Source organism: Pezoporus flaviventris, unplaced genomic scaffold (assembly GCF_033815535.1).
Source record: "Pezoporus flaviventris isolate CSIRO_AGI_PZ_B2104156 unplaced genomic scaffold, CSIRO_AGI_Pfla_v1 ptg000031l, whole genome shotgun sequence".
Taxonomy (NCBI): domain Eukaryota; kingdom Metazoa; phylum Chordata; class Aves; order Psittaciformes; family Psittacidae; genus Pezoporus; species Pezoporus flaviventris.
Genome location: NW_026892579.1, coordinates 7,707,643 through 7,732,298, shown reverse-complemented (window position 1 = coordinate 7,732,298; position 24,656 = coordinate 7,707,643). Strand labels below are relative to the sequence as shown.

General features: G+C 38.2%; 1 protein-coding gene across 2 annotated transcripts in view; it reads left to right on the top strand.

Moving 5' to 3' along the window:
* Positions 1–24,656, top strand: part of FIG4 (FIG4 phosphoinositide 5-phosphatase) — a 71,515-nt gene that overhangs the window by 24,815 nt on the left and 22,044 nt on the right. For both annotated transcript variants that reach the window (XM_061460135.1, XM_061460134.1), the window contains exons 11-19: positions 822–955; positions 2,881–2,997; positions 3,420–3,465; positions 4,706–4,854; positions 8,741–8,907; positions 18,083–18,221; positions 20,687–20,745; positions 21,745–21,892; positions 22,750–22,833. In XM_061460135.1, coding sequence (XP_061316119.1) covers positions 822–955; positions 2,881–2,997; positions 3,420–3,465; positions 4,706–4,854; positions 8,741–8,907; positions 18,083–18,221; positions 20,687–20,745; positions 21,745–21,892; positions 22,750–22,833 — 1,043 coding nt within the window. The remainder of the gene's footprint in view (positions 1–821; positions 956–2,880; positions 2,998–3,419; positions 3,466–4,705; positions 4,855–8,740; positions 8,908–18,082; positions 18,222–20,686; positions 20,746–21,744; positions 21,893–22,749; positions 22,834–24,656) is intronic.

Here is a 24,656-nt window from a genome sequence, read left to right as displayed (position 1 = left end):
ATTCCAGTACCTCACCACCCTTACAGTAAAGAATGTCCTCCTTACATCCAATCTAAACTCCCCCTGTTTAAGTTTGAACCCGTTGCCCCTTGTCCTATCACTGCAGTCCCTAATGAAGAGTCCCTTCACAGCATCCTTATAGGATATAAATCTGTGTCTTCCTATATCTGTCTGTGCTGGAAATTTGTTAATTAGTAATGAATGCATTAGGTTATATATTTGAAGCAATTTCTATAATGTAGGTTCAGTAGAAGTTTTAGTTTGGATGAAGTTGAGAGGAAAGCTGTGCTAATATATGGAGTACCAACACATATATGGTATTTTCAGAGAATGGCAACAAAACTAAAAATTTTTTTTTTTTTTAATTATTGCAAAGCTGGGAGATGGTAGCTGTTTTCCCCATCTCCTATCAGTAGTAGAGAAGAATTTGCCAGCTTTCTCTTGTACACCAGAATTAAATGGGACATTTTCCTTTTTGCTTGTCTTTTTCCTTCTCTTGTCTTTGTCCATTTCTTTTTTTATTACTACTTCTGTTTCCATGTGCCCTTCTTTGCTGTTACAGGGTTCCATTTTTCAGGCAATGATTATGCACAGTTGAAACAAGTGACATTTACTACTAATACAGATCAATTGTTAAAACCCCAGAATATTTAGATTTTTCTGTCTCTTAATGACTTAATTGTAGCATTTATGAAGAACTGCCTGTTGTTACAGCTTCCACTTTAAATTTCTGATACATATACATACATGTATATGTATATGGGTTACATACATTTGTTAGTGAAAATTGTAATGTTAATGTCCTTTTCTTTTTGCTAAAGGAACGTGAAAAAAGAAAGCACGAAAGGATTCTTAGTGAAGAGCTTGTTGCTGCTGTGACATATCTCAACCAGTTTTTGCCCCCAGAGCATGCAATTATATATATACCCTGGGATATGGCCAAATACACGAAAAGGTAGAAAAGATCCTTCTTTGTACTATTGCTTTGGCCACAGTGAAAATAACTGTATGCTACTGAGTGTGTTGTTTTTCAATTGAATGTATTGACAGTGAATGATGGGAGAATATTATAAAGGCCTACAGGCAGAATAAACCCTCAGCTTTTTTGGAGGATTTTTAATGTTTTCTGTGTTTTCTTACAAAAGTGGAGCAAGGCCTGAAATCTTTGAAATTCTCTGCAAAGGAAAATTTTAGAAAAAAGCTATTAGAAAGACATAAACATTCACTTTTTATTTTGAATTAGTCAAAACACTGCATTTGTCAGATACTCCTTGTCAGTCACTGAATTTATTGAGTTACAAAATTTTGAAAAACAAAGGGTTTCATATCAGTCACTCTTTTCAGTTTCCTTTACCAAAAGGAAATGAGGGCATTAATACCAATTTTTTAAAACATTCATATTGTTAGAAGCATGTATTTTAGAAAGGCAAAATATATACTGTAACTTTATTATACACTTTTGCACAATAGAATGCTGTACTGGAATTATGTGAAAAGGGTGAATGTTTTCTTTAAATATAGAACTATTTACAAGGCACAAACATTTTAAATCTGTATAGATTGCTACTCTGAAGTAACACACAATTTGGTTGTAAAGTTCTCCAATCTTCATATGTCTACTGTACCTTATTAATGCCAGAAACTGTGGAAGGATGATAAGTATTGGCGGGTCAACTTTCAGGTATCTGTTACTATGTCAATCTGACTAAAACAATGGGAAAATTGGTATGGTTCAAGGGGCAGGAATAAAATTAATGTATTTTCAATTAAAATTTTATGGAAAAGCTTTGCAAAAAATCCTTATTTGCTATTTGAAATTACAAGTTTGTTCATACAGTTGGTCATGGGGGTGTGAAACTTTAAAGTTTGACTTAAAGAGTAGTGCTTTCACACTACCTTTTGGTTCTAAAATGGCATTGTGTACTGTTGGATGCACATGCAATTGTTTGTGTTACCATTAAATAGCAAATCTCAAAATAAGGCTAGATTTCCTTTCAGAAGATACGCTAATTCCAAGTTCTTGATTTTCCTCTTGATTGATGCTGATGAAGCTTAGTGGTCTGTCCTATCTGAGAAATGATACTAGATGATCAAAGGATTCCCCTTCTATCTTTAAGTTTGATGTATGTTTATCCACCCTTCTACAGATATAAATATGCCTGAGGTCTTTTAACGAGATTATTTATACAAGCAAAAGATATTTAGGAATGGAAGATAATGTATATGTCTGCTTAAGAAACTGCCAGTTTCAGGAATACTGAGAACATGTTTGCTTTAACATGTAGTTTTGAAGTAGGTCTGCTGGAAAGCAGTACTAGTTTTATTACTTGAAGTGTAAACACTGTAATAAAAAGTGAGTAGAACTTCATTTGAAAATAAAATTGAGTAAGCAGAAGTTGAAGTTCCCCACAATGAATGGATGGATCCCCTGATCTGAGCAGGAGGTGTAGGACATCATGAAGACCACACATGGGCAAATGTTACTGAGCAAAACAACACCTTGCAGACAAAACGAGGGAGTATGATTTTAGCATAATCATGTATCCTTTTCTTCCTCATTCTTATTTTGCAAAGCAGTGGAAGTTTGTTAGGGGAAAATTAGTGTGATATGAAAGTCAAGAAGTTTCAGAGTTTCAGAGTCTTCCACTTCTAGTTCATGTAATGCATTTTAATAAAAGTAAACAAAATTGCTCAGTCAGTGTTTCCTAAGTCTGTAAAATCTAAGAAAACTATAGTCATAATTACTGTTGGGTAAATAAAGCTGTAGTGTTAATCTTACTTTAAATAATTTTTGTTATTGAAAGACCTTCCAAGCAGTGAATTTTTTTAGTATTAATATATCTTGACTATGTTTTGGTTTTGTTTTTTTCCTCTCCTTAGCAAACTTTGCAATGTTCTTGATAGACTGAATGTGATTGCAGAAAGTGTAGTAAAGAAGACTGGATTTTTTGTAAATCGACCTGATTCCTACTGCAGTATCTTGCGGCCAGATGAAAAGTATGTGTAATTTAATTGATGCATAATGAATAACATCTATTCTTTGGAGAGTTGTTGGGGATTTCTATGTCTGTTATATTATTTCTTGTGACTAGAATCAGTATGAGGGGAGATTTAAATCAACTGGCTTGTGCTACCATATATGTTAGGCCTCTACTTTCCAGTTGCTGGCATTGTACCTACTTCAACTTTTGTGCGCTGAAGAAAATTTATATGGCTTTGGAATATTTCCAGGAGATTTTGGCTGGTTAGTTGTGATGTCATTTAAAATCAGTCTTACTGTGGCGTATCAGGAACATTAATTTTGCTGTGTGGCAGGTTTTTAATTGTCACTGTTTTTCACAGAGCAGATCAGTACATGGTATGACCTATTATTTTTTTTTTAATTATTTGTATGACATTCTGTTTTGTTTCTCTTTCAGATGGAATGAACTGGGAGGTTATGTTGTGTCCACTGGTCGCTTGCAGGTACTAAATTATACTTTATTAATTCACAGTTACAGTGATGCAGATCAGCATTTCCAAACCAGTAGTGAACCATTTAATTTAAATACCTACTTGATGATTCATGGAGTGTGTTTAAATTAATAATTATAGTAAAGAGCATTGTTGCTGTCCCTCCCAGAAATCCAGTTGGAAAATAGGTCTTAAAGTTCTTGCATGGTAAAACAAAACTTCATGCTGTTGGAATTCGATTTTTGCTGGAGGTAGTCAGAGAAATACTTGTATTTTAAACAAGTTTCCATTACTATTTAGTCTGCAGTGTTACCAGTGCATTGACAGTTAAAACAGTGGCATTTTAGCAAACTGCATGATGTCATGTTACCCAGAGAAGGTGAGGAATAAACATACTTAAGCCTGGTGACATTCACAGAAATTTTCACCAGTATTGAATAATCTGTATTTTGTTACAATTTCCAGCAGTAAAAGAAAATAAAACTAGAAGCACTGCTTAACACTGGGAATGAGTATTTTATTTACCTCTTAACTTCAATCACTTGTGGTATCACTGTTGGAATACATTTAAGCGTTGGGATCACAGTTCATCTCTGAATCTTGAGTCACACCCAAAAGTGCTTCTTTATTAAGGCAATGAATTTTAGTTGACTAATTTGGATGTAGCCATATATATTTAAGCACAAGAATTTCCCATGCTGATATATTAAACTATGTTTCTTACAGTTGTTCATAATATTGAATAACTTTGTGTGCATTATGGAATTGACAAATGGTGGTGCAAACTGTGTAAAAGAATACGTGCATGACTGTGACCTTGAGTTTGTGTGTGTTGCTCCAGATAGAGAAAGCTTAATAGATAAGCACCATCACAGTAGAACCACGGCAAGATCAAAGAGTGCTTATTTTTTGCAGTAGTTGCAACATAACTTGAAAATAAGACCTCCTTCACTGAAATAACATAGCTTTTCTCATTAAGGTGAATCTTTAGGGCTGTTTGTGAATAGGAGAGATGCAGTTTGTGTAATGATAAAAGCAAGAATATTTTGAAAATAGGCATTACAGCAGTTCAATGTAGCTTGCTAGAGATGAGTTGCTTTTGAACATCTTTAGAAATGGCTTACCTCAAATTTTTGTGAACTGATTTAATTTGAGATTTGGCAAGTCTTGGATAGTAGGAAAAAAGTAATAATTGTGAATATAGTAATTTGTTAATTAAGAAAAAATCTCTTTATCTGAATTGCTTTCCCAGACAGGAGTTCTCCGAACCAATTGTGTGGACTGTTTAGATCGCACTAACACAGCCCAATTTATGGTGGGAAAATGTGCTTTGGCATACCAACTCTATTCATTGGGATTGATTGATAAACCAAATTTGCAATTTGATACGGATGCTGTTAGGTAAGAAATATTAATAAAGTGTGTCATGGTTTTATTTTTTTAATTTTGTCAAGAGATTTAGGAAAATTCTATAGAAGAAAAGTGCAGTTCTTTCTATTGGAATGATTTAAGAATATTTATTTATTCAAGTTTAAAAGATCTTCCATACTTGAACTCTTCTTGAGAAAATCCAGTAATGCTGAAAATTTATTATTCTGGAAAAGTATGTTAATCAGATTTCTTTTAAGATAACTGCTTGACTTCGTTCTCTTTGTGTGCCTAAACTTAAAGCTAAAAGCTGTCCTATAAATAAATGTAACAAACCCCCCACCCCAGTCTTTCACTTATATTTGCTTGACACAAAATGCTGACGAAAAATGAAAACTGAAAGAAGTATCGTGCTTTTATGGAGAATGCTAAACTGATACTTGTATGGCAGTCCATCTTACCTTCCTATTTCTTACTTTTCCTTTGGATAAAATGTTGTGCTCTTTGATTTATTGAAGTTTTCAGCAAAGTTGTTCTCTCAGATCAAGTATCCATGATACTTATTCAAGCATCCTCAAACCATTTAAGAAAACTGAGCATTTAAATTGAAATGCTTTGGGGGTCATGGGAACTAAGCTACTTAATTTGTGAACAAGCTTCAGAAAATAACATAAGAGTCCTTGAGGTGATGTGGTTTTATTCCTTAAATATGTTGTCATGACTGTGAAACTGAGGGCTTCATTTCTGGTTTTGACTAGTGGTTTGATAGTTGTAGAACATGGAGATGTAACTCTTATTTCAGAAAAGACAAAGTACTCAGTCACACCTTTACTCAGGACATACCTTCAGCTGCTCTTCTTTTCCCATTAGCTTCCAGGAGTTGGTAGTTGCCATAGAAATAACCTTACTTGCAGCACGTTGGCTCACTGCAAGCGGTGGCTGCTGGCTGCCTGATGGCCAGAGAGAGCACCCACTGGCTGGCTTCCTCATTGTGCAGTGCTTGTCATCCACAGTGTCCCAGCTGCTAGGTGCTGTGTGTTTATGTCTGGGAACAGCTGCTGCTACAAATACCAGTTGCTGTACAGCCTTCTGGAGCCTCAGCAGTCTGGACTCTTGGATTCTAACTAGAGGGGATCCAGGAAGTGGACAGGTCTCTGATACCCGCTCTGGTATTCCCACCTACCATTTACTTCAGCACCTCAGACTGGATTTTACTATCTTTCCTTAGGCTTCACAACCTCCCCCCTTTCCTACCCTATTTTGGGAGCCCAGATTTCCTCTGTTGTTTCCTGCTGCAGTAATCCTATGTTTGTCTTCTCTGCCTCCACTTTACTTTCTATGCTCCAGCCACCGAAATGTCCATCTCTTATCATCGTCTCTTAAGAGTATAATGGTTGCTTTGTCTCTGAATTTCCTGATATCTTATTTCTCATTATCTCTCTGAAATATGGCTGTTAGCCTGGCATAAAAAGTTGCTTTCATCTGCCTACATTTGACTTATTTTTATTCTCTGTTGCAATAGATATCTATATGAAACAGATTTTGTCATCTAAGACTTTTTTCTGAATTAGTGTATTCAGAATAATTAAAAAATTCTCCATAACGCAACAAATCCTGAACACAAGCATGTGTTAGCTATACTGTCTCTATGGTGCAGTCTTTCACTTTGGGCTCCTGCGTTCTTGTTCCCTGCATTGCATTGCATTGAGTATGTGCTTCCTGTATACTTTCTCTTCATTTACACTCTTCTAACTGGCCAAATGGGGTAATCAGTAGCAGTCTGTCTTCCTTAATTTAGCTAATGTGTCTGAAAAAAAAAAAAACACAACATTTTTTCATCACATTCTTTAACTGTCCTTATAATTCTGACTTCTCTCATGTGGTCTCATGGGCTGGCTACAATTTAGGATATCTTTTGAACTAGATTTCTGAAGTCAGCATTTTATTTTGCTTGGGCGTATGAAGGATATGAACAGGATATGCATCTTGAACAGTCCAATTTTGTGTCTAGCCAGATTGATCTTAATGACTTTGTTGCACAAGACCATTTCTGCAAGCTGTATTTCTGATTCTTTCACTTTAACTGTTGTCTTATGTAGAGAATTTCCTAGGCAAAGTGTATCTTAGCAGCTCATTTTATCACATGCAGTTAAGTTCTCTTTCTACAGAAAACCAGAATTTGACTGCAGGCTTAATATTTTGAGGCTACGAAAGGGTAATTTGTTTCTATAGGTCTTTTCCAAATCAAGTGGATCAGTGTCCTTAATGAATTTAAAGTTGGCTGTTTTCTGTGAACCTTTATTGCAAGGTCATTGATTCATCAATACTCCATAGCTGACTGGGAAATTTTTGAGAGGTATCATCTTACCTGCCAGTTTTTGAATCAGGTTTTTAACTTTTAGTTGACCAGTCGTCCTTCTGCTTGTATTGAAAAAAATAAACAAAACACCAACCAACCAACCAACCAACCAACAACGACAAAAAACAACAACAAAACCCCAAACCAAAACACAACAACAAAACAACCCAGCAGACCCAAAGAAACAAACAAATTATCATATATGATATCATGAGCTCTGAACAATTTGTGGTTTAGTTTATTTCTTCTGTTGTATTTTGGTTTGCTGTTGTTGTTGTTGAGGGGGGGGTTAAGTTAATAAGCAGATGTTTCCTCCTAATTGATCTTTTTGTGCTTAAACTTAGGACAGGTGTTTTGTTTTTACAGAAATTGATTGGCTGCTCAGATAAGTGCTCTTCATTCAGTACTTTTGAGGACTTCAGTCACATGGATGCTTTTGCTGATTTGATCATTTTTTTATTTTTGTAGTTATTTTGTTTCTACTCCTTTATGCTTCTTAAGTATTACAGTGTATCCTGTGTGGATGCCTGAGTTACTGTGTTTTGCTATATTCATGTGAAATATGTTTTCACAGATTTGGTTGTGGTTTGGTGGTGGTTGTTGTTGTTGTATTGTCCTGGTTTAGTTGGCTGACTCTTAACTAAAATTCCAGCCTCTTTTAGTAAGATGTTATGCTTGTCATTGTCTTCCTCAAGCAAGACCTTACTCTCCATTTCTGAGAAGCATTTTTCAATCTGTTATTTTCTGGACTAGGATAGCCTTATTTTCTGGGACTGTGGTTTTTGTCATTGCTGGGGAGCTCTTGATAATTTTTGCTAATTGGATTGCTCTCAGTTTGGAGTCTGCTGTCAACTTCTTAATGATAGAGGACTCTCCTGGTTTTAGCCAGCTCTCCTTGTTCATCTTAGCAGCCAACTCTTTCTTGCCTTCTTCTTACATCATATTTTTCCAGCTTCAGCAAACGGTATTTGCCATTCACATTTCTTACAAGTCATGTTTATTCAGTTTGTGCCTTTCGGCCGTCATTATTGTAACTAGGGAGATTTTGGGAAAATTATGATAACTTCATTCCCAGTGGCTGTGACAGTAAACATAGCCTTGAGATATTGAAGTGTTCTGTCCCATTTAGTGTATTTAAAATACCTTAGTTTGTGAAGGTGTACAGTTTGTTTTCCCCCTGCACAATAGTAGGACACGTTAATCTTCTTGAATCTACAGAATTGTATATTCTGTAGTGTGAGTGCATTCTGATACATTATAAATTAGTGAAAATCTAAGTCTAATGATTTTTAGTGATTATTGCATCTGAATAAAATGTCCGCATACTTACCTGAATGAAGAATAGAGACATATCTTGAAATTTCAGTGTTTGTAAGTTAATAGCTTCATTACTATCAAGTTAATGAAATACCAGTTTTTGTAAATTGGCAGAAGTACTTAGGAGAAGAAAATGCATTGCTTGTTAAACAGAAAAACTTTATAATTACAGTACTTTATTTTTTCTTCTAAAAAACTTTTTTTCATTAGTTTGATAGATAAGACATTTTGCTTTTCCTTCAGATTGTTTGAGGAATTATATGAAGATCATGGAGACACACTTTCTCTGCAATATGGAGGTTCTCAGCTTGTCCACAGAGTAAAAACCTATAGAAAGATAGCTCCATGGACTCAGCATTCCAAAGATATTATGCAAACACTCTCAAGATACTACAGTAATGCTTTCTCAGGTAAATTGAATTTCAAGTGCCTTTTTCTTAAGCCATTATTTAAAAAGCGTTTTACTTGTGATGTTTCAATAATCCATACTGTGATCTTACGACAGAGATCCTCTGTATTATAGTTTCCAAATAATTTGGTAAGATCTGATGGCTGTTCTGATTTGATTAAGTATTTATATCCTACTGTCCTGGGTTCAGCAGTAGCAGTCATGTTTCTCCTCCTTGGTAGCTGGTGCAGTGCAGTGTTTTGACTTTCAGCTCGGGAACAGAGCTGATAGAGATGTTTTGGTTTGGCCAAGGACTTTGTGAGCCTCATGCTCTGCCAGGGAGGAGGGGAAGCCGGGAGGAAGCAGAGACAGGACACCTGACCCAAACTGACCAAAGAGCGATTCCATACCACAGCACGTCATGCCCAGGATGTAACTGGGAGTTAGCCGGAAGGGCTGGGGGACTGCAGGGTTGGAGGAGGTATCGGTCGGAGCTTGGTCGGGCTTGGGGGGCGAGTTATCGGTCAGCGGGTGGTGAGGTGTTGTATTCTGTTCCCTTGTTATTTCCTTTATCATTATTATCATTGGTGGTAGCAGTAGTGATTTGTGTTATACCTTAGTTACTAAACTGTTCTTATCTCAACCCGTGGGAGTTGCATTCTTTTGATTCTCCTCTCCGTCCCTCCGAGAGCAGGGGGAGGGCAAGAAAGGGGGGGAAGTGAGCAAACGAATTACCTGACTGGGTTTAAACCACGACAGTTCTTTTTGGCGCCCAACGTGGGGCTCGAAGGGTTGAGATAACGACAGATCTGACCGGATTAATAGTCACTCATCACAATGCTGATTTATTGGCTCTCAGAGTTGTTCTTGTTGATCTCACAGCTTCAGAATGTTGTAACTTACGTAGAGCCGGTATTTGCTGTGATAGTGTTTATCAAGTGTGGGGCCTGGGCTAAGGTTCTTGTCTCACTGTGCTTTATGGCAATGGCTTGTAATACGGGCGGGCTCCAGCAGCAGGGCGGGACGGACGTGGCCGTGGACTTGTACCTGGCCGTCCGGCTGCTCTTCACCGTCCTGGCCCTCACCCTACTCTCCATCTTCGTGAGGCTGCGGGGAGCCGAGGGGGAGCGTCCCCGGGAGCCGGCGGCAGCCGAAGCGGCCCGGGAGAGCGGCCCCAGGGACCAAGCGGCGGCGGGAGCGGGGCCGGAGGCCGCGAGGGGACGGCTGCCGGTGGAGGAGGTCGGGGCGGTCGAGGAGAGGAAGGAGGCGGCTGCAGAGCAGCGGGAGAAGGCGGCGGAGGAGCCGAGGCCCGCGGAGGAGCCGAGCCCCGCGGCCGAGCCGAGCTTCGCGACGGCCGAGAGCATTTCCCGGAAGCCGCCTGCCGAGCCCCAGGAGGATGCAGGGGACCAGGCAGCATTTCCCAGCAAGGCGGAGGAGGAAGAGCTGGACTCAGGAAAAGAGAAGCTGGTGGTGGGAGAGCCGGCAAGCACAGCAGCTACACCAGCCCCAGTGACAAGTACAGCAGCATCAACTGAGAGTTCTGAAGGCTCTGAATGGCCTTTGGATATCCTTGGGACCTGCCTGCTGATTGTGATGGGGATCAGCATGTTGGCACACACACAGAGTGTGTTTTACCCACAACCATTTTGTCTGATCTCAACAGTTAAGCAGAGTCAGGTTTGGGTCTTGTCTGGGATTAGACGACAATATAGGGGGACCAAGAGGTTTTCCCCAAGGCTGGACAGTCATGAGTGGCAGGGTGTGTGGGACAGTATGGGCAAGTATCTAGTCCACTGGGCCCCTCCAGTGCTTTGGAAGCGTCGGAGATGGAAGGCAGCTGTATGGAGTCCCCAGCAACAAGCTGCAGAAACTGCTTAAGGGGACAGTGAATTATTTTAAGCCTGGTGGGCCCATGGCACTTCAGGCCATCAGAGCTGAGATGCAACACAGAGATGGACTCATGATCGAGGGGTGGACTTAACAATGGACACTATTGCCCAGGTTATTCACGAGTGTGAATACTGCACACAGTCTTTCCTGCTCTGGAAGACTGTTACAAGAGATGGAGCCTGACATGGACCAGATGGACGCAGCAGCTTTATAGGGACTGGTCCATGCACTAAGATAAGAGTGCACCTAGTTAAGAGTGATGGTATATTGAAAATGTGGGATCTGAGCATGACGTGAATGGTATGGAATAAGGGGTGGATAATGTCCTGGGTTCAGCAGTAGCAGTCATGTTTCTCCTCCTTGGTAGCTGGTGCAGTGCAGTGTTTTGACTTTCGGCTCGGGAACAGAGCTGATAGAGATGTTTTGGTTTGGCCAAGGACTTTGTGAGCCTCATGCTCTGCCAGGGAGGAGGGGAAGCCGGGAGGAAGCAGAGACAGGACACCTGACCCAAACTGACCAAAGAGCGATTCCATACCACAGCACGTCATGCCCAGGATGTAACTGGGAGTTAGCCGGAAGGGCTGGGGGACTGCAGGGTTGGAGGAGGTATCGGTCGGAGCTTGGTCGGGCTTGGGGGGCGAGTTATCGGTCAGCGGGTGGTGAGGTGTTGTATTCTGTTCCCTTGTTATTTCCTTTATCATTATTATCATTGGTGGTAGCAGTAGTGATTTGTGTTATACCTTAGTTACTAAACTGTTCTTATCTCAACCCGTGGGAGTTGCATTCTTTTGATTCTCCTCTCCGTCCCTCCGAGAGCAGGGGGAGGGCAAGAAAGGGGGGGAAGTGAGCAAACGAATTACCTGACTGGGTTTAAACCACGACACCTACGCAAGTGCACGTTGTAGCATGCAGCATTATGTGATAAAAGTGAAATGATGTAAGAAGTATTTTGGAAACATATACATGTGGCACTGACAGTGTCAGTGGCATCTGTAGATCAATAGAGAAGCAGGTAGCTGTTACAGAGCTGTTAAAGTGATGGGCAGAATGACTTCAACAAATAAAAGGAAACTGGTAAATCTAAACACAAGTAGAATGCTTTTGAATGGAGTATTTCTTATATTTCTCAGGACTTCAAACAAAATGCAAGTCTGATGCATGTAATTGTTTTGTACAAATGAAAGTTCCAAACTGTTGGATCTGTGGTAGAGAAGACAAAATTAAATTAAAAAAGTGAGATCAACAAAGTAAACAACCTATTTTTGGGGGGTTAAAGAAATTGTAAAATAGTAACTTACTGCTTTACTAGCTTGCATCAGTCACTGATACTGTTCTACTTCGTTCTGTATAACATTGCTAAGAAAAAAACCTCTTTGAAAAATGCCGAGCCATTGCAAAATAGCTGAAAAAAATGCTTGGTGCTTTTAGAAGTTGTAGTATGAGAAATGTCCAGATGACAAACATTGAGTGCTTCTGTGTTCTAAGTTTTGTGTCAGTCCTCTATTACTCTTTTTCACAAAAGCTGCATAGCCAGGGAAGGATGTAGCTTTTTTTTTTTCCAGTAGACTGCAATTATATAGAAGCTATATGAACTTAAACCAGTAAGTTGGACGCTGGCTAGAAATACATCACTAATCTCTGATTTCTTTGGCTGAATTTACTGGTTTTGTTAGTGACAATTCTGTGTATGCAACAAAAGGTGAGAGCATAGTAGTTAAAGTACTGTTTCTGGATGTAGGTCATGTAATTTGTGTATTGTATTTGCCCAAATTAGATGAGAAATGGCAAGCCTGTTTATTTCAGTGATACGGTCTTTTATTGTTTGCAGTGGCAATAAGGCATGACTTCATCAATTCTTATGAGCAAAAGGAAGCACACTTGCAGGGTATCACCTGTACCAATAAGTACAAGATGAAACAAATCTCTGAAGCTGTTCACTTGTATGCCAGCCACTTAAACAGTTAGATGGAAGCTTGGGCAAAGTGCTAGATCCACATTTGGCGTTGTGGTCTGCTTACAAGGACAGTCATGCTATACATGTGATTTAGTAATAAAAGAATTTGTCCTGGAAAAGGTGTTACAAAAAGAAGGAATACACAATGAAAGAGTTCATTTTGTCACCCTGGTGAACTTGTAGCTGAATATAGAAACAGTCTTTAATGAGGTCAGTATGAAAAATGAAACTTTCATAAAGTTGTTGCACACTTTCCCCAATTTACTGATGGCTTTGGTTTTGAACATATTTGAGTCATGTATTTTTGGTGGTTTATGCATTTCTTGTATTTGAAGATTGCGTTGTTGAAACATGGCATTCAGTGTTGTATTTACTGCATTTTTAGTATGAAGTTTAAAGGTCCACTCTACAACACTGCCTGTTCAGCTGTCATCTGCAAGCCTGTTAATGTGACACGTTGAGAAAGATCATTTTATTCTTGAAATTTTTGTAGAAAGCAGAGATGAAGGAAGTATTTTTAGAACAAGATTCTGAGTTTCTAAAGTATGTAACTTAATATTGTTACATACTTTAAAATATAAATAAATAAAAATCTGAGGGCCAGGCAGTCCAGGAGGCAGAACTTGTGTTTCTGATCTGAGAAACATTTTTAATACTTACGAATTTTATGTACTAATGGTGAACTCAGAAAATGTGCTTGAAGTTGCATGGTGTATCAGATTCAGAACAAGACAATGTGGCCTGCTAACAGTGCCTCCTAAATACGTCACTCAGCCACAGTCTTCTGTCTATGGTAAAAAATAGATCATTCTAAAAATAATTTACATTTTTAAGAAAATTGTTTCATCTGTTGACCCCAAAGCTCCTTGGATAATCATTACTAATTAAGTTGTACAGAAGAGGAAAAAGTAAAACAAGTATCAGTTAAGTGATTTGCCTGAAGGTGGTAAGCTTTGGACATGTAAGAAAGGTAACTTTGAATGCAGTTCAACCCTAGTTCATGATATGTGGCTTAGCTTTTCTGTAGATTTTTCTGTACCTATAAATTTGTAGTACGTTGTCTATATAAAGAGATATAAAGAAGAGATCCAGAGCAGCTCTGTGGAGAAGGACTTGGGGGTCTTGGTCGATGAGAAAATGAACATGAGCCAGCTTCAGTGTGCGCTCACAGCCCAGAAAGCCAACTGTATCCTGGGCTGCATCAAGAGGAGCATGACCAGCAGGTCGAAGGAAGGGATCCTGCCCCTCTACTCTGCTCTTGTGAGACCTCACTTGGAGTATTGTGTGCAGTTCTGGTGTCCTCAACATCAAAAGGACATGGAACTGTTGGAACAAGTCCAGAGAAGGGCCACAAGGATGATCAGGGGACTGGAGCCCCTCCCGTATGAAGACAGGCTGAGGAAGTTGGGGCTGTTCAGCCTGGAGAAGAGAAGGCTGCATGGAGACCTCATAGCAGCCTTCCCGTATCTGAAGGGGGGTTATAGGGTTGCTGGAGATGGACTCTTCTTTAGGGACTGTAGTGACAGGACAAAGAGTAATGGGTTAAAATTTAAACAGGGGAAATTTAGATTGGATATAAGGAGGACATTCTTTCCTGTGAGGGTGGTGAGGCACTGGAATGGGTTTCCCAGGGAAGTTGTGAATGCTCCATCCCTGGCAGTGTTCAAGGCCAGGTTGGACAGAGCCTTGGGTGACATGGTTTAGTGTGAGGTGTCCCTGCCCATGGCAGGGGGGTTGGAATTAGGTGATCTTAAGGTCCTTTCCAACCCTAACTATTCTGTGATTATGTTCTATGATTCTATAATAGAAGAGTGAAGAATTAAAATAATGTTCTCAGAATCAAGTTAGTGAGTGAAGCTTAGAAGAAGACCTGAGTTTCCTCCTAAAAATATGGGACAATCATTTTTATGGTGACTTGAAAAAAATCTTACAGGACTAGGCAAAAATTCTGACTTTTTTTCATGCATGTTTTTAGTTATGGCATTTTAAAATATTAGTGGACATGGTGTAGTTTGGGTAGTCAACTTCTGCTTTAAAAAAAACCTGGTTATAAGCAAATGAGTTGTATCAGAAAAAAGAACGTAATCTAGCTAAGAATATAGGTCTTCCTTCAACACCCTCTCTGGCAGGAATTCTGATTAGTTGAATTTTAACATTTTTATTTCATTTGTGACCCTCAGAAAGTAGGAAATGATATTCCAAATAATACTTTTCTAGCTTTTATGCCTTTTAGAAAGTAACCTGACGTTGCAGGCATCAGTTCTAAGAGTTGCAACATGCATAATAAGCTTCTGGAATAATTTATTTATCCACAAACAAGACTGGGTATAGTAAACTACCTTGTAGCATTCAATAAAAGTAAACTTAATTACTATAACCTTTTAGTTGCAATTGTGTTGAATCTCCCATGACTAGTAATTTGTCATGTACTGCAGTTACAAGCTCAGATTGAGAGCAGTAGATTATTTTAGACTAATTCAATTAAATGGCCCCTTCAGTTCCTGTTTTCTCAAACGGTCTTAAAAATGTGCCAGTATACACGTACATTGCAGTATCTTTTGAAAAATCAGTGCAGTCTTTTTACTTGCTTGTACATAATTACAACGTTTGGTGCTAACAATGAAGGGAGAAAACCTTTTTGCACTTTTGTCTGTGCTCCGCAGTGCATTGACAGATTCTTATTTGTTTACTTTTGAAAACAGATTTTTTTTTCTATCTAAATAAGAAAATTGATCTGAAAAGCTCAATATCCTGTTTTCTTTGGCCAGCATTTCAAAGAAAGACAAAAGCTTTCATTATTTTTGTTCAAAATTAAGTCATTAAATTGTTCAACCCTTAAAGTAAGGCAGGGGGAGGACTGTCACCTTTTAGGTTAACTATCTGCTTTTCCAGTCACATGGTTGTGCCTGCTTGAAGACTTGCATACAAAGAATCTTTAATGCTAAAGGAAGCATGCAGTAGGAAGACATTTTTCTGATAAATGTCCTGTATTTCTGTTAAGTTTAAAAACATAACTGCATAAATGAAACAGTAAATGCAAAAGAGAGTTTGAGTCCTTTTGCAGTGTAACATTTGAACACCAGTCTTTTTTTCTTTTGCTATGAAGCAAGGTAAGAATGCTTTAATGAACTGCTGCTATTGACCATTTCAGACAACAAATTGGTTAATTCATTTGGTATGAGTTTAAATTCAAGCTGTTTTCCACAGAAGAAATTTAATTTAGTTTTATTTAATTTTAGCATCTGTCATATAAGTAGTGACATAGTTTGTTAACTGAATTATCTTGTTTTACTTTAATTGTTTTATAGTTATTTAGTTAACAGTGTCAGTATACCTTCTGTTCCTGGCAAGTGAAACAATGGTAAATGAGCAAAGGAGGCTTATCTCTGCCTTTGGCTTTCATAAATTACTATCAGTTTTAAACTGTTGCTCATGTTAATTTTGTCTTCAGGGCTCCTCCGGTTTCTATGCTTAGAGAACTTTCTTGGGTTTTGTTCGGCACTTTCTTTAAACCACTAAACAAATAACTTATCAGGAAGAAAGAATACGTGTTACTGCTTTTAACTTTTTTTTTTTAATTCTCAGTGTCTTCAACAATCTTTTTGTTTTTCCAGAGCTTTTTATTGAGTTTTGAATAGCTTTCTTGCACTGTTCCCAGCCTTCCTAATTCTCTCCTTATGTCTTGGTTAAACTGTGACACTACATTGCAGAAACAGTATGGCCTACAAACCATAAGGACCTACATATGCTTTTGAGTATTACTATGTAGAAGAGTTAATGTTCATAAAGCGATCCTCCTAGAAAATTGAAACGGTGAGGAGCAAGAAAGAAAGTAGAATAAGTATCTTTCTGCAAGAGTGCTCTGGAGGGACAGCAGAAGTATCTGTGGGAGTATAAGTGGATAGAAAAGGAAAAAAAGTCATGTTCCGGATGAAAGGTCCTCAAGTAGGGGAGGGGAGCCAGGTTACATCTAGAGGTTTGCCTTTTTCTTCCCTTTTCCTGAGGCCTTGACCTGTTTTACACCCTGTGGCTGTTTAAACAGAAGATTTCCCTTCCAAATGCTGGCCTCCATATATGCGTGCTTCCATAAAATAGGATACTTTTCTATAAGTAGACAATATTCCATATTGTCACCAAATTTCTACATAGCACTTCATTTGCTTAATTCCCTGTAAAATATATGTTGCACAGAGGAAAAGAGACATTTGAATTTTGGAGAGAAAGAGGTATTGACTGAAACTTTAGTGGTAGACAGGAACCAACTTCGTCCTTGCTGTCATACCGCTGCTCTGTGGATTCTATTTTTTTTGCCTGCTTCCTGTTATACTGAGACTTCACTTCGTCTTTTTGATGCAGTGTGTTGCTAAAAGGACACTCAGCTGTCAGAATACTTTTTCTGAAATATGGAAAGAACTGAAGGAGTAACACTGTCTATTGAACTAGTTTGGACTATGCCTGTCTGGTGATTACTGAACTGCAAACAAGGGGAGACAAGGGCTTTCCACATGCTAATTCCTCAGGGCACGAATAGTTCTCCACATACTCCCCTTATCTGAAGCTTCTTTGTGTTTAAGCCTTCCTCTGCCCCTAGGACTGTGCTTGCAAAAGTCTTTATCACAGTTCACCACCCCCAAGCCTGCATCTGACTCCAGCTTTTCTTCATAACTGTTGCAACTCATCCGATCTGCAGCTAAGTAGCAAAAGAGGTTTTAAAGATGCAAGTGAGCAACGTTTCGTGTCTTGCTTCATCTACCATGGTATGTAACTACTGGATTTTAGCACTGGCCTTGATGAAGTTTAGAATATGGCAAGAGAAATTGATAATTTAAGCCAACAGGAAAAAAAGCCCAAATCATTAGAAAGTGTTTGTGAAGTTTAATCATTTTGCTGATTATGTTTTGGCTAGAAAACCTGAAAGAATTCATAATTTGTGTGTTGTGTGGGAAACTTGTGTATTGTCTGGATACTGTTTAACTTCATTAAATCATTCCTCTGTTAATTAAACTGCAGTAAATTCATATGTCAGACTCTCCAATACAAGCACATGCTTCCTGCATACACATATATATGCAGAGGTGGGAGACCTCATGAGGTCTTGCTTCTGCAAAGCCGCTAAGCAGGGCTGCTGCCTCAGCTCCTTGTGAGAGAAGCCAAGGAAAGAGGCACTACTGGTACCACCCCCATGTGTGGCAGAAGTTCAGGTCTAAAGGAAGTTTCATTATGGTGGTTGAAACCCAGAGGTCCCTGTAGAAGTCATACACGCTCTGTGAGGAGCAAACATAAACAAGCTGATGTCTGAATGAGCTTGTGCTCTGCAGTGTTCCTGGTGTTAAGTGTATCTCTTGTCTAACAGATGCAGACAGGCAAGATTCTATCAATCTCTTTCTGGGAGTATTCAAGCCTACAGAAGGAAAACCACATCTCTGGGAACTTCCCACTGATTTTTATTTGCATCACAAGAACACCCTCAGTCTGTCACAGACCAGGCGAAGGTATTTTGCTGTTCGTTTTTCTGTTTGGTATTGCTCTAATAAACTTGAAAAAATATGTGTTGTTAACAAAATAATTTGGTCAGCCTGTCAAACGCTTGCTTACTGTTTTTTAAAAAATCCCAGAACACCCAGACCTTGAAGAGATTACCAAAACTGTTGGATGTTGGTGTTTTGAAGGTTTTGGTTTAGTATGTTGTTTTCTTGTTCTACTAGAAAAAAGGCGTTTCATTTAATATAAATTTCTATCGTGCAGTGTGAAAGGCCTTCACTATTTTACCAAAATACAGTTACCAATGTCTCATTAAGCAATATGCAAGTGTATTTTTTGATGGTTAGATTTAGTAAATTGTTGTATTTGAGATTAGGTGATGAGGATAACTTTTTGTGTGTGTGTAATGCACTTAGTCTGCAGCTGTGTATACCGAGATGCCCATGATTTTCTACCACCTTTTCAGCCATGTCTAGACTATTTTTCTTCATTTACATTCCACTGTAGTTGCGCTGTAAGATGTAGAAGTAATAGCGCTAAAGTATAAAGATTTTAAAGTAATTTAGAGCACTTCACAATATGGCATACTTTTAAGGATTATAAATACTGTATGTAAGGGAATAAAAAAAATCCATTTTAAGAAAAAAAAACAGTACTACTTGTTAGCTAAACCATCTCTCTTGGGAATTGTGCTGTTTGTGTCTTTGTTCATTCTGTGAGTCTTAAAGCTCTATTACAAATGGTAGATCTGAATATCTGAATTTAGGTTTTTGTCTGGGGAAAATTGCAAGGTTTAAACAGTGCATTCATGCCCTGTTGACTGCTTATTCCATTAAACCATTGTGGCAGCTGGCATGTTATATGACCATTTTTAAATTTCAGTCCTTTTGTATTGCCTCCTGTGGCTTCTATGGATGCTAGCTCATCTCAGCTATACAGCCAAGTGCTGTTTCATGCACACATGAAACATGCAACTTTAATTTTATTGCCTACTGGTTCTGAACATTATGTCAAAAATTAATTCATCTGATATATTCAAATATACGAATGTCCTGGTCTCCCTGTCATCATTTACTTTGTAAAACTGTGTCTGTTAGTCACAGATACTGTTCTCAAATGAGGTGGAACATTTAAAAAAAACAAATTGATGGTATTCTTCATTTATTTGTTAATTATTCATTCTGGCCAGAATTTCTTCTGAGCGCTTATAATGTACAACCAGATGTCTTCTTATACGAACAAAATGACACCTCCATCTAATAAGTAGTAAGGTGAAAAATGCTCTTCTAAGTAATTTTTGGTTTCTATCAAACTGTTGGACAAATTCTTTGTATAACTTCTTCCTGCCTCTCTGTGCAGTGCCTCTTTTGTATTCCTTAGGCACAGCAACAAAGGAAATAATGAAAACTCATAATGAAATCAAGGATAGAGGAAGAAGGAAGATGTTGTTTCCTGTCATTGAAACATCTTTTTGCTATCTGCATTTCCTATATTGTATTTGTCTCTCCCTCAGAATGAAGAGCTTTCATAATGAGTTTCATATACTACTTTTTATATAATTTGTAATTCACATGAAAGGACAGTGAATATGGAAAAGGAGACTTTCTGTTACCATATTACGTACCATTTCTGAAAAAAAACCCCAGCAAAACTGGGTACGTCTGCATAGTTTCTGAAAGTACTGGATAAAATGGCTTGCTAGCATGACCTGATACAGTGCTGCTAGAGGAGATGGGACTGTCAGGTGTAACTCATTCCTTTCTTTCTCTGACATATATAGTTCATATGATTGAAGTGTGCTGCCCTGCCTGTTCTCCACCATTTGCTAAGTCCCACTAACAGGTCTACCTCTGGGCATGGTGCACGATGCTTTTACAGCCCTTACAATATTATTAATACATACATATTTGAAATAAAAAAATCAATTAAGATAAATGTTTTTCTTTTCATCTGAAGCAATGAAACAGAAGAAACTATCAGAATAATTTAGAAAGGATATTAAAGTAAATTTTGATGTGTAGAAGTCAGCTGCTTTGTCAGTCTTCTGATTTTATTATCATTAACCTTCATTTCTTCATACCCTTATCCTAAATTTTAGGATCTGAATGACAAGTGGTGGGTGGAGTACGGGTTGATTATTTTTTTTTTTTTGAAAACCAAAACAAGAGAAATATGTAAATATCTTCTATGTGTACTGAGTACTTAACTTTCTGTACTGTAGAGGTAGGCACCTAATACAAACCACTCTTCCCTCTATACCTGTATTGACATTCATGTGTTTTAAATTTCATTACCTGAGAGCAGAATAGTAAGAAGGATGCCTGTTGAAATAAATCCTATATCCACACTTGATTTATAAAGTAATGCTTACTGAAGTGACATTCTATGTCTGGATAGTTGTTGTTATGTGTAAACGTTTAGACTGGATACAAATCAAACCTGCTCTATCAATTGAGTGTCTGTTTTTCCTGTACAGTTATACTTACTGGTGGACCACAGGTGTACTACAGCATTTACCTCTTCCTTTTGATGAAGGTAGGAACTACATTTGCTCCTTGCCTTAACAGTGTATCTCACAAAAAGAAGTTTTAGTCACAAATGCTTTTTAACTGCTTTAGATCCCCAATCTGAAGAAAAAATAAATGTTCCAGTAGTGATTGCTAAATACCTTCTTTGTTTATTCCCCCTTCCACCTACCCCCAGTAAACTATGATTTTTTAACTGCAGGATGCAAGGCACCTAACTGGCTAAACCTTGACCTCCATATGTTTATGTGTTGAGGGTGCACTTCTTTTTTTTTTTAACTTATTAACTTATATTTAGCATATATTTATAGTCCATGGTGGTGGTTACATTCCTGTTGCAGGGTATAGCTGGTGTGTTTTATTTCTCCAGGATACTGTTTTATTAGGAATTGTTGTCATGGAGGAAAATCAATTTATGGTGGTTGATCATGCATATTTATTAAAGATGTTCTATGCATCTTCTTCATGTCATATTTTCTTGTCTTAGAGGGAAATAGGCTGAGAAAGTTGGGGCTGTTCAGCCTGGAGAAGAGAAGGCTGAGTGGAGACCTCATAGCAGCCTTCCAGTATCTGAAGGGGAGCTGTGGGGGTGCTGGGGAGGGACTCTTCATTAGGGACTATAGTGACAGGACAAGGGGTAATGGGTTAAAACTGAAACAGGGGAAGTTTAGATTGGATATAAGGAGGAAATTTTTTCCTGTGAGGGTGGTGAGACACTGGAATGTGTTGGCCAGGGAAGTTGTGATGCTCTATCCCTGACGTTGTTCAAGGTCAGGTTGGACAGAGCCTTGGGTGACATGGTTAGTGTGAGGTGTCCCTGCCCATGGCAGGGGGGGTGGAACTAGATGATCTTAAGGTCCTTTCCAACCCTAACTATTCTATGATTCTATGAATATGTCTGTAGGAAAATGCCCATTAGGGTGGCTAGGTAAGGAGGCTGCTGTTTGTTTAGAATTTGCAGAGTCAGTAATTGTTAGTATAAAGATTATTTTATTTTTCTTTTCCCCAGTGGCATGTCCTGAAAACAGACGCAAGTTGACAGTGAAGAAATTCCACAAGTATGAAGAGGAAATTGATATACACAACGAGTTTTTTCGGCCATATGAGTTGAGCAGTTTTGATGAGACCTTTTGCTTGGCAATGACGAACTCTACACGGTATATTGGGTTCTTTTGTGACTATAAATCTTTAACTGGAAGTTGATTTGGTGTGAATTAACTGTACATTTGATGTATTTGGTTACATCTGCGTAACAGGAGTTTTGGCAACTGTTTGTTTTCTGGGGACTTTTTTTAAGATAAAAATTTAGAAAACGTAGAAACTAAATCACAGTACTGAAATGGAAATGCTACTGTAAAAAAATTCTGATAAGATAGCATTTAAGTTTCCAATTATTTTCCATTAGGGGATACCAAATGTTTGGGCACTTGGCTGAGAAATGAGCTTTTCTCTGTGGACTCGGATCGCAGAGGCTTCCTTCAAAGCAATTATTTTCTAATTTTTTGGCTTTCATTTTACAATTGTTTTCTTCAGTTCATCAGCTTCTCACAGCTGGCCAGATAGTTTTGGTTGTGGTTTTGTTTTGTTGTTGGCAGCAATCAGATGGATATTCTGAGAATAATCTTAATCACACTTTAGCTAAAGAGTTCCAGGCAGGTTATGTTTCATGTAGCTTTTTGACCCAATTTGAGTGTTGGCAGCATTTTGAAAACAATATAGCAGAGTTACAGGGCTTCTTCATCAGGGGAATGGAGCAGATTGCTCGAGCCTCCTTGACAAGTGGTAATGTTTGCAGTTGTTTCATGGGACTAAATGCAACTGAAAGCTTTTTAAATTCCTGGGGGGTAATATTTACATGACTCTTAACTGGTAATGAAGTTAGAACTTGATGTTTATTTTATATATATATATATTTATTTTTTTTTTTTAATTCAGAGGTAGATGTTAGAGGTGGCTCTTCCAGGAAGTTTTAAAACTTCCACTCATGAACAGTTACTCCTTTCTTTTTTGCCAGAGACTTTATGCCTAAGAATGTGGGGATTGATCCAAGTCCATTTACTGTTCGTAAACCTGATGAAACTGGAAAATCAGTGTTGGAGTAAGTCCGAAATACAAAATTTTGTTCTAGTTTTAATAGTAGTGAAGTAGTAATGCAAAGATATAAACTCTTTCTGTGTGTCTTTGCAGCATATTTTCTGTTACATGGGAAATAAGTCATTGGTGTTATAGTGTAGAATTGTATACTTTGAAAATCATATCAAATTTGAGATTCTTACTTGACACTGGGAATTCTTTATTCAGACTTGTTTAATCTTTTCTGTTTTCTTATACTCTAAGTGAAACCTATGAGAAAAGTTTATCTAGAATAAAGATACAGAGGTTATTAAAATTTGATCATCCTGTGTAATCATCATAATACTAGTGGCAACTGTATTTTCTATTGGAGATGACAGGAAAAAAAAAGTTCATTTTGAATAATAGAACATAACCCAAACCAGCAATAAATGCCAATGCCAATTTCAACATAGTTGTTGATAAAAAATGTTATTAAAATATTTACAGATAACACTATATAAAATAATTCACCAACAGTTATTTGCACAAATGAATGTTTCATTTAGCTGCATCCTGAACTTGCTTTGTTACTTTATGCATTCTATTGTCGTGTTTGGTCTGCTGGACCACAAAAGGGCTATGCAGATTACTCCTGAACCAATTCATTCTCTCTTTCTTTAAGGAAACCTTTTGCCAGTAATGACTAAACTTTGCTGTCACAACGTTATAAGTTCATCTGAAAACTTGTTGTTCTGCAAAAGGCCACAAAATTTGACTGTCTCATAAATAACATCTGTTGTGCCTTGACCCCGAGGGACTCACTGTCAATAAATGTTGAGAGTAGACTATGCTCATCACTAGTAGAACCTGATTTCATGCTACTGATGGGAATACTCTGGGAATAAGCAGAACGACTGTTCAGCAGTTCTACAGTTTATTTTTGCTAAGAATTGTGAGTTTATGAATACTTTTGAGGATAAGCTTTATTCTTCTGCATTGATATAATGTCAGATTTTGGGTTATCTAATTTCTCGACAGATATTCCATTAAATACTTGACCATTATACATTTTTCTCAGGCACTTTGCTTCAGGCCCTCCACTGTGATTTTTAGGGTTTTTTACCAGGTAGAGAATCAGCTAGATCAAAGCCATGTTCCAGGGCTCCTTGGGTGTTGCTCCTAAGGCTTCTCATGCATTGGCTGTGCAGTGGGGTAAGATACCGCTTCAGTTGTCCACCTTACCCATATTTAGCTCTTGGCAGACGTGGTATCTTTGCCTTTGTAAGTGTTCTGTTTCCTCAGGGCAATTAGATTTTGGCCACCTTCTGAGTATGTGTTGAGGGTGGGGCTATCACTTTTACCTGTATTTGACTACCTGCTTCATTCTGCAGCTCTCAGAAAGGACTGTTTTTCTTGTGACCTCTACCTCATTTAGAAAAGCAGGGAAGATAACCTTAGTTTTCTCTAAAAAGAATGCAGTATGTCTTCATAGCTGTAAATTTCAGTCTAAGGGGATGTCAGTTTCTGCATAACTAGAAACTAAACTTACCTCTAGTGTTTTCTCCCTTAAGGTATTTGTTCAATCTGTAGGAATTATTCTGATATATTAAAGTCCTTGTGGGCAGGGTATGCTCTCAGATCAAGAACCTTTTGGAGGATTCTCCTACTTGCTTGTGTGTGTTCCTAAAGCCTATAGAGTTTAGCTAGTTCACTACAGGGATAAATTGCTGTATGAGTTGGACTGCATGGGGTGGAGTTCTTGTGACATGATATGCTCCACTAGAGCTCAAATGATACTGGTGACCTCCATGCATTTGCTGATTAGAACATTAGACCTACAATCCAAAACAGCATTTGCACCAAACT